Below are 9,955 nucleotides of genomic sequence, written 5' to 3' on the forward strand. Positions count from 1 at the left end.
GTAAGGATTTGCTCTAATGTGTGAACCAATAAGCATTGTATCAATTCCATTGAGTTAACACTAGGATTCTAACACACGGTCAGGGCCCTTTCGGCTTTTTTGCTCATTTTAAAATGTTGAGCTTTGCTCCTAGGGAGCAAGGGAGAGTGTTTAAAGTTTTTTTTTTTTTTTTTTGGCAGGTGGTCAGGGGCCTCTCACTCCCTTTCTGCCAGGAGACTGGCAGTGCTTTGGGGCTCTCCCACGGTGCTGGATTGACCTTGACCTAGTCCTACCTATTATTAAGGGTTAACTGTTTTTCCATGTTGGGGGAGGCCCTCGCTGGCCTGGGGCCAGGCCCTGGAACCAGGGCAGGGTGGCCCGCTGGCCCTTTGGCCGGGTCCCTTCCCCCATGCCTGTTTCCCTTCTGCCCAAGTGAGATAGGCCTTTCCCAAAGTCCTTCCAAGATACCTTAAGCTTGAAAATCATTTCCCTCTGATGGGTTTGGGCTCTAGTCCATCCTGGGCTTTTTGATTCTTTCCTCCCCCGCCTGTTACTTAAATGGTTTTTTCCTTGCTCTGTCTCGTTTAATGCAGAATGAGGTCTTAAGGCCCCTTCGCTCTATGTGACCCTATCACATAAAGAACTTTTCTACAGAACTGGGACATGACTTCTTTGCCCCCTTCCTGGGGCCACGTGCACACAACGAACCCACCCTCTCATTTTCCAGAGCAGAGAGCCCCAGTACCCGGATTGCCGCCCCACCCTGCCTTGCCACCTCCAGGCAGCGCAAAGGTCACCTCCCCCTTGGAGTCTTCCCAGATTCCTCCTTAAGGTCACATCAGAGTTTCTGAGTAGCCAGATCCCTTGGCTGATTTTCTTTTTCCTTTTTGTCTTAAAAAACATCATTATACATGTTTAATATTGGATTGTTTGCCATCTAGGGGAGGGGGTGGGGAGGAGCAAATTCCCCAAGGCCTGGAGGGTCAGTGCTTGGATTGTCTGCAGGGAAAAAAAAAGCTTTTTAAAAAATCCCCGAGAATGGTTCTCTAGGTAGGAGCGGGAGAAAGGGCGCCGGGAGACACTTCGGTCATCTCAGTCCCGTCCGATTCTTCCTGCCACCATCTGGGTTTTCCTCAGCAAAGTTCCCGGGTTTGCCCCCTTCCAACCCCAAATGGGAAAAGGAAAACAGGTTAATGACTCACTCAGGGTCACACTGCCAGTATGTGTCCAAACTCGGTGCTCTATGCACTGTGCCCACTGGGAAAAATTATTCGGATTCCCAAAATGGGCAGGAAAATTTAACAAAAATAGTCTTTGGTGTCTGGCACACTGTCCATCCTGGGCCCGGAGGCCTGGGAGGAGCTGGAGGCTTGCCCTGCCTCCTTGCAAAAGGGGAGGAGGCCGGCCCTCCCGGCCCACCCTGCAATTGGGAGGTGCTAGGGCCTGACTCAACACCCCCTGCCAACTCCCCAAAGCTGGAGCCTCTACTCAGCCTCCTGGAGATGAATCGGCCAGAAGTTCCAGCACTGGCCTGCTCCCGTAAACATGGCTGATCTTTGTGGGCATAGCCCATTTCCCTACACTGACTCAACCCCCTTCTCCCTTTCCTTCTCTGAGATCTGGTTCAAGTCTCACCTTGTCGAGGCAGAAGAACCTCCGGATAATCTGAGCCCCGGTAAAGCTTTGGGTATCTGTTGAAAACGATCTGGGGTTCTTAGCACTGGCCCCAAATGGAAAGAAATTATAGGGTCTCTGGTGGGTTCGGGCGGGGGTCGGCCGAGGGGGGCCCTGCGGGGGCCCGGGATGGACCGTCTCAGCAGCATCCTAAATTTGATGCCCAGGACTCAGCCCAAAGGGGATCCCAGGTCTCTGCTAGAAGGCCCTCCGGTGGTCCAGCTGGGGAGGGCGGTGGATGATCTCGAGATAGGGACATTTGGATGGTCCGAGGACATCTGAAGGCCAGGCCTTTCTAAATTCTACAACTCTGAGGACAAGGGGCTCCATGCAGAAGTGGGGGGGAGGGGAAGGTGTGGAGGGAGTTAAACAGAATGCAGGTGAATGATTGGGACTGAACAGGGCAGGAGACCACCCCCTCCCCCCACCGTGGGCCAGCCTCGGGGTTCCTGCTTCCCCCCAACTCATCACTATTAGATGAACTCCACCAGAGGCTCAAGTCTCCATGACTCACTATGGGGACTCTTAAGGGGCTAGTCCAGGGAAGAGGCTGGGGGAAAGATGGGGAGCTGGGGAGCTCTGGGGTACAGCTGCTTTCTGCATAGGGAGCAAGACAAATGGACAGAAAACGGGGCGACCTAAACTGACTGCAACGCTGGCCAATCACATCGCCCATTTGAGGGTAGGCGGCCCTTCCCTGGGGACGAGAACTGCTGCCTTATGGTATGATACATAAAGTGCCCTGCAGAGAGCAGCTGCCGCCTGTGGAGCCGCCTGGGACCTCTGGACCCGTTTCTCCATCTGTAACATCTGCCCAAAGTCCCGGGTCCCTTCCATCTCGATGGCCTTGCGCTCACCTTTGCTCTCTCCCTAGGCACCATCACCTACCTCTGGCTTCCCAGGCTCCCTCCCTGGAGGTCCAGAGGGTTTGCTGGGACTCCTCAGGACCCTCAGTCACCGGGCAGGTAGAGAAAGGTGGAGGAGGTTGGGCTGCCCTAAGTGACTCTGGCTCCCAGTGCCTAATGGATGACTGGGGGGGGCGGGGAGAAGGGGACAGCAAGAGGACTTGGGGCTGCCTCAAAGGTTTACAAAAAGCTCCCCCCAGCAACAGGGGGGCAGCCACCTCAGCGTGCAGGCGAGGGAACGGGTGAGTGGGGGAAGAAGGATCTGAGCCCAGTCCAGAGCAGGGGGTCTGGCAGCCTGCCCATTCCCTGGGGTCACTGGGCCCAATGACTCCCTCACAAATCAGCAAAGTGAGGAACGGGAGGAGGGACTCCCAGCAACCCCAGGCTTCGTTTCTCCTGGGAGGGGGATGGGAGTGGGACGGGATGAGGCCTGGGGGAGCCCCCAGAGATGCAGGGCTGGGGGGGGGGGATGCAAATACTCAAAAGCCTCTTTCTTTTTAAAATTTTTTAATAAATTTAAGAAGGCCCTCCCCTCCCCCCCACCTCCCCCTCAGCCCCTAAAATGGACTAAATGAGGGTGGAGGGTGGGAGGAGGAGGTGAGACGGCCGGGGGTGGCCCTATGAATCATAATCTTCCTCTTCTTCAACAGCTGTGGGGCCAGGGGGGGCCGGAGGGAGAGGCAGGGTGGAGGAAAAGGGGAGGAAAGGGGCCGGGGGGCTGTGGAAGGAGAGAGGCGATTGCGTTAGTTGAAGAGGCGTGCCCAAGGCCGGAACCGCTCCCCCTCGACAATCCTGGAGAACTAGGGGGCCCGTCTCCCACCTAGGCCGTGCCTCCCCCACGGACAGACCCCTCTGTATTCCCTCGGGCCTGCGCCACGCCCCCACCTCCCACGATGCTCCCCATCCTGGCCGCCAACCTCACCTCTGGAATGGGGCCGGGGGCCGGCTGGGTTGGGCTGGGGGCTGGGGCATCTCCTCCTCCCCGTCTGTCTCTGTGTCCTCAGAATCATCCTGTGGGCGGCATCAGCCAGGTCAGTCCCTTGGCCGCCTGAGCTCAGGGGGAAGGGGCCAGGCCCAGGGCTCAGGGACGTCAGGAGGCCGGGGGAGGCTGACGGGGGCCAGAGGAGGCCAGGAGAGGCTGGCAACCTCCTTTCAGAGGTGGCAGAGGCCCGGGGCCAGGCCATGAGCTCGGCAGCAATCAAGCAGAAGCCCTCTGAGACACCGACGGGAAGCAGGCCCTGCCCTCGGCCAGCTGACGGTCTAAGGGGCCGGCTTACCTCCTGCTCCGAGTCTGTGCCGGACTGCTTTTTGTCTTTCCCTTTTCCTCCGGCACCACCATTTTTCCGGCTGCTCCCAGGCTTCCGGCCCCTAGAGTCAGACATAAGACTTGAGAACTTTCCAGATGGAGAAACTAAGGCGACAGCGAAGAATGTTTATGAACGCTCGAGGGCACGGGGCACCGAATGCAGGGCCTGACGAGCCGACACCCCCATTCGGCCTTGGAGGGGCCTGGGTCAGAGAGGCCCTTTGGAGATGTGGGTCAAATAGTCCGGGAAGATAACGGTCCATAGGGCATCAGAAGGGGAAAGGGAGGGTCTCAAAGAAACCCCCAGAGATTTGTACGAACCGATGCATGAGAAGCAAAGAGACCCAGGAGCACCGTGCGTGCACGGGCTTTAACACCAGCGGCGAGCCGAGAACACTGGCTGGAGAAGCCCTCCCCGTCCCCCAGCTCTGACCCCTTGGCTGAGGGGGGGGGTCCCCGGGGGCGGAGTGCTGCACTCCCGTACAGACTTTTTCTAAGGGCTGATGAGTTCTGATTTTTTCCCTTTAAAAACTTTATCGGTGGGATAGCTGGGAGGCGCAGTGGTTGGTGCAGCAGCCCTGAGTCAGGAGGACCCGAGTTCAAACCTAATCTCAGACACTTAACACTTCCTCCTGTGTGACCCTGGGCCAGTCACTCAACCCTGACTGCCTCAGCAACAAACAAACAAACAACCTCATTGGGTACACAGAACTCTCTTCGATTCTGAGAAATTCAGGCGACATAAAGACAGAAGAAAGCAATAAAAACTCGGAAAAAGAAAGCAAGAGGTTGAGCTTTGACACGTGTGTGTGCATACGTGTGTGAAGAGAGAGACAGAGACAGAAAATGGGGTTTCCCAGCGCCTGGCGCACAGCAGGAGCCGAATAAATGTTTCCTAACTTCTCCTCTGAACGAGAAGCGCCCCCCCCCCCCCTTTTTCTGAAAAGTTTTTTTTTTAACCCAAACGCCTCCCGGGGAGGGAGAGGAGCGCGTGCCCCCTGCTCCCCTTACCTGCGCGCCCCTTTCTCGCCATCCAGGTGATTGTCTTCTCCGTCTCCCTGCATGTCCGGCACGGTGGCCACCAGGTCCTTCAGGAAATCAAACTGTTGCTCCAACTCAATGCACTGTTTCCTAGGAGGGGAGGGGAGGGGCTGAGCGCCTCCTTTGGGCTCCAGGGGTTCTTGACGGAGGATGGGGGTGGGGCTCTTGCCAGGGGACCTTGGAAGTTTTCATTTACCCCCCTCATTTTAGAGCACACCCAAAAACGGCCCAGAAGCAGGAAAAGATTTAGCTGCGGGAGGGGCAGTGTGGGGTCTTCTGATCCAGAATCTGGTGACCCTTCCAAAGGTGAGAGAGGCAAAGGGAAAGGAGGGGGAGGGGGAAAGAGCTGGGGAGCGGGAACCCCCCCCCTTTTTTAATTGGGAAAGGGGTTTTTTTTTTGGTTTTTAAAAGGGGGTTGGGAAATTTTTTAAAAAAGGGGGAAACTTTTTTTTCCCCCCCCCAAAAGGCCCAACCCCTGCCTCAGAACCAAAAACAAAAAAACCCCCCCCTTGGGGCCCCCCCTTTTCCCAAAAAAAAAAAAAACCCAAAAGGGAAAAAACCTCAAAAAAAAAAGGGAAAAAAAGGGAAAAAAAAGGGGAAAAAACAAAAAAATTTTTGGGGGGGGGCAAAGGGAAAAAAGGAAAAAAGGGGGTTTTCCCCCCTTTTAAAAGGGAAAAAAAGTTTCCCCCCCCCCAAAAGGCCCCCTTTTTTGGGTTTTTTTCCCCCCCCGGGGGGGTTTTTCCCCCCCCCCCCCCCCCCGGGGGGCCCCAGGGAAATTTTTTGGCCCCCAACCTTTTAAAAAAGGGGGGGGCCCCCCCTTTTCCCGGGGGGGGGGGGGGGGTTTTGGGGAAAATTTAAGGGGTTTTTAAAAGGGGGGCCAAAAAAAAAAAAAATTTTAAGGAAAAGGGGGGGGGGAAAAAAGGGGGGGGCCCCGGGGGGGGAAAGGGGGGGGGGGGAAAAAAGGGGGGGAAAAAGGGGGGGGCCGGGGGGGGGGGGTTTTTTTTGGGCCCCGGGGGAAGGAAAAAAATTTTTTGGGGGTTTTCCCAAGGGGCCCGGGGGGAAAAAACCCAAGGGGAAAGGGGGGGGGGGGCCCCCCAAAAACCCCAAAGGCCCAAACCCCCGGCCCCCCGGGGCCCTTTAACCCCTTTCCCCCCGGGAAAAAAAAAACCAAAACCCCCCCCCCCCCCTTTCCCCCCCCCCCCCCCTTCCCCCTTTTCCCCCCCCCCCCCTGGCCCCCAGCCCCCAAACCCTGACCCCAGCCCCAAGGCCCCAGCCTCCTGACCCCCCCCCCCCCTTTTTGACCCCCCCCCCCCCCCCCCCCCCCCTTTTTTGGTTTTTTTAACCCCCCCCCCCCCCCCGGGGCCCCCCCCCCTTTTTTCCCCCCCCTTTTTTCCCTGAAGCCCCGCCCCCCCCCCCCCAAAAAAACCCCCCCCCCCCCACCCCCCCCCCTTCCCCCTTTTTTGACCCCCTTGCCTTTTTCCCCCGGCTTGGGGCCCCGGCCCTTGGGGGGAAGGGGGGGGTTTCGGGGGGGGGGGAAGGGGGTTCCCCGGGGGGGGGGAGGTGGGGGAAGGGCCCGGGGGGGGGGCCGGGGGGGGGGGGGGGGAAGGGGGGGGGAGGGGGGGGGGGGAAGGGGGGGGAGGGGGGGAAAGGGGGGGGGGGGGCCCGGCCCGGGGAGGCCCGGGGGGCCCCGGGGGGCCCGGGCCCGGGTTCCCCCGGGGGGGCGGTTTTCCTTCTTCTTTTTCCCCCCCCGGGGTTCCCCCCCCGGCCCCCACCCCCCCCCCCCCCCCCCCCGGCCTCCCCCCGGGGGCCCCCCCGGCCCCCCGGCCCCGGCCGGGGGGTTTTCTCCCCCCCCTTGGGGGCCCCCCCGCCCCCGGGGGTTTTCCCCCCCGGCCCCCCCCCCCCCCCCCCCCCTTCCCCTTTTCCCCTTTTCCCGGGAAAACCCCCTTCCCCCCTTTCCCCCGGGGGGCCCCCCCCGGCCCCCCCGGGGGCCCCCCGGGCCTTGGGGCCCCCTTTCCCCCGGGGCCCTCCGGGGTGGCCCCCCCCCCCCCCCCTTTTTTCCCCGCCGGCCGGGACCAAAAGGGGGGGGCCCCGGGGGGCCCCGGGGGGCGGGGTGGGGGGGGGGGGGGGGAAAAGGGGGGCCAGGGGGCCGGGCCGGGAGGAAAAAGGGGGGCGGGTGGGGGGGGGGGGGGGCCGGGGGGGGGGGCCCCGGGGCCAAGCAGGGGGGGGAAGGGGGGGGGGGGGGGAAGGGGAAGGAAGGGGGGCCCCCCGGGGGGGGGGGGGAACCCGGGGAAAGGGGGGAATTTTTTCCCGTGGGTGGGGGGGGGGGCCCCCCGGGGGGGGGGGGCCCCTTTGGGGGCCCGGGGTTTTTTTTAAAAGGGTTTTTCCCTTTGGAAAAGGGGGTGAGGGGTTTTACGTCCCCACCTGTAATTAGCAACGAAAACGGTCCTTCACCAAGCGGCCAACATGACGGGGCCCTGGATTTCGCTGTGAATTCCTTCGGTCCTCCCCCCCCAGGGGGCTGTGCTCTCGTTGTACCCGTTTTACAGACGGGGAAGCTGAGGCAGCCAGTCAGTGGCTGCCCGGGGTCACAGCGCCCCGGGCGTTGACTCCCGGCCCTCTTTAGGGGCCCAAAGGGTGGGGTCAAGGCCTCACCTTCCCCCCTTCCCCAGGATCGAGCTGCCCGAGGAGGAGATCCCCCACGGGAGCCAGGAGGATGGCTTCACGGCGGAGCACCTGGCCGCGGAGGCCATGGCGGCCGACATGGACCCCTGGCTGGTCTTCGACGCCCGCAGCACCCCTCCCTGTGAGCTGGACTCCTGGCTGGCCGCCTACCCCCCTTCCCGAGTCTCCCGCTACGGGGGCCCCAGCGCCCCGAACCCCAAGCCCGTGGGCTGGATCGGCTGGGCCCACCCGACCCTCCCCTGGAGCCGGGGACGTCCAGGGGACCGGGAGGGGGCCCGGCCCGCAGGCGGCCCAAGCCCGCATCCCAAGGGAGCTGGCGCTGACCCACCAGGTCCTGACCGGGAAGTGGCTGATGCACCTGAGCCCGGGCTTCAAGCTGGACCACGCGTGGGCCGGCATCGCCAGGGCCGTGGTGGAGGGCAAGCTGCAGGTGGCCAAGGTGAGCCCCCGAGCCCGGAGGGAGGAAGGGGCCATTCGGCCCCAGGGAAGATTTCACGGACCAGGAGGGAGTGCTGAAGGCCGACGCCATCCCCGGGCCCTAAATGCCCGGGCTGACCCAAGCCAGATGTCTAACCTGGGAAATCCCGGGCCAACCCGGCACCTTGTCCCACCCTCCCGAAAGAAAGCCACCACCCCGGAAACCCCCATTGCTCCCGAGTCCTGGACCGGCTCAACAACACAGCCCTGACTTAGCTGGGGTGGGAGCCCAGACACCCGGGGGTGGGGAGGGCGCAGACAATCATTCTGGCCGGCCTTCCAGGGGATGGACTTCGGGACTGGGACCTGGCCCTCTGCTCAGCCCCCACCCCAGGGCTGCCCGCCTTCCGGCCTTTGGGGACCAGCCTCCTCGGGCCTCAGGAAAGGGCGAGGGCACAGTTGCCACCCTGCAAGGGAGAGGAGGTGGGGCCGTGGCGCCATTCCCATCTCCCTTCCCCCCTTGTGACCTAGTTAATGGAGGGAGAAAGGGACCCTCTTCCTGGAGCTCAGGTTGCTGGCCCAGAGCCTCGGCTGGGTTCCCTCCCCTGCTTAGAGCTGCTCCTCCCCCATCCCTGGCTGGCACCCAAGAGTCGGTGGAGTGTTGCATCCTGGGAATTGTAGCCCTGACTGTGGACTGGGCCACCGGCAAGCCCCCGGAGAGGGTGCCGGCTGCTCCCTGCTCTGACTGCAATTCCCTGGGCCCCTGTCCCGCTCCCACTCCTCCCATTGCTTCAACAAAGCACCCCCTCCCCTCCTGGTCCTCTGGTTTACAGATTTAGGTGTCAGTTGCTCAGGTCAGATGTGACGAGCAATGGTGTCAGGTCTTCTGGGACTGAGGAAGTGAAGGGCTAGCCTCGGCCCGAGACTGGGGAGCCTCAGGCTTTACCACACGCTTCTGCTTCATTTGACTCCCTGGCTCCCATCACCTCCAGGAGCAGATTTGGCCTCCCCCGGCATGACAGCCCTCCCCAGCCTGCTCCCTTCCTCCCTTCCCGGGCTTCTGACACTATCCCCCCTGGACCCCGTGACCCGGGTAGCACGGCCTGGCTGTAGTTGCCCGGGCGGTACCATCTCTGGACTCCAGGCCGGGCCCCGGGCCCGGAGCGCTCGTTCTCTTCCGCTCGGCCTCCTGCCTTCCCTGGCACCTCCACTGCCTTCCTTCTCCTCACACTGTACATATTTTGTGTCTCTGTAGTTATTAACATGTTGTCTCTTCCATTAGAATGTGCGCCCCCGAGGCAAGGGACCTGATTTTTTGCTTTCCTTTGTATCCACAGCACTTAGCCCAGTGCCTGGTGCCTAGTGAGCCCTGAATAAATGTTTTGTTGACCCATTTCCGGTTCCTGTGGCCCGGGCGCCCCGGTGCCCGTGGGCACCTAGTGGTTTGTGGAGAGCTTGCCATCTGTTCTCATTTCATCCCCACCACAGCCCTGCCAAGTAGGGAGCACAACCAGCATCCCCATTGTACAGATGAGGAAACCGAAACACGGAGCTCAAGTAGCTCAGCTGCCGGGGTCCCTGACTTCAAATCTGGGGCTCTTTCTGTGCTGTGGCATCCGCCTCTTAGGGGGAAGCTCAGTTTACTTCAAGGGGCAGTTAATACGTTCCCAGTGATCCCCACAAGGCTCTGTGCCGGGTGCCGGGGATGCAGAGAGCAGTGACTAGAGCCTGCCCTCCAGGAGCTTACCTTCTTTTTGCACATACAGCGTTCCCTCAGCCCATTTTGTACCCAGTGGTTGGGGAATCGAGTTTCCCCGACTTAAGTCTCTGGAAGGTGCATAGGGGAGGCGATTCCCGCTTGAGGGTTCTGAGCAGAGGGAGATAAAGTCGCCTCCGGGCTTACCTGGGACAGGAGAACGCTGGTGAGCGTCCCGGAAAGGTGCAGCTGCAG

At 61.2% G+C, this 9,955-nt stretch overlaps 2 protein-coding genes across 2 annotated transcripts; one reads left to right on the forward strand and one right to left on the reverse strand.

Annotated features, from left to right (window-relative positions):
• Nucleotides 1–3,087: 3,087 nt before the first annotated feature.
• Nucleotides 3,088–5,084, reverse strand: DRAP1 (DR1 associated protein 1; the record flags this gene model as incomplete). The annotated part of the gene is made up of 4 exons (XM_031943628.1): nt 3,088–3,276; nt 3,481–3,569; nt 3,836–3,926; nt 4,876–5,084. Coding segments are annotated over 4 exons (489 nt in total), but the record flags the coding sequence as incomplete, so codon positions are not given.
• Nucleotides 5,085–7,368: 2,284 nt separating this feature from the next.
• Nucleotides 7,369–9,007, forward strand: C6H11orf68 (chromosome 6 C11orf68 homolog). Its single transcript, XM_031943629.1, is given in 5 exon segments — nt 7,369–7,391; nt 7,539–7,820; nt 7,822–8,061; nt 8,063–8,113; nt 8,115–9,007. Coding segments are annotated over 5 exon segments (762 nt in total). The 3' UTR covers nt 8,281–9,007.
• Nucleotides 9,008–9,955: the final 948 nt, after the last annotated feature.

The sequence above is a fragment of the Sarcophilus harrisii genome, chromosome 6, assembly GCF_902635505.1.
Source record: "Sarcophilus harrisii chromosome 6, mSarHar1.11, whole genome shotgun sequence".
In the NCBI taxonomy this organism is placed as follows: domain Eukaryota; kingdom Metazoa; phylum Chordata; class Mammalia; order Dasyuromorphia; family Dasyuridae; genus Sarcophilus; species Sarcophilus harrisii.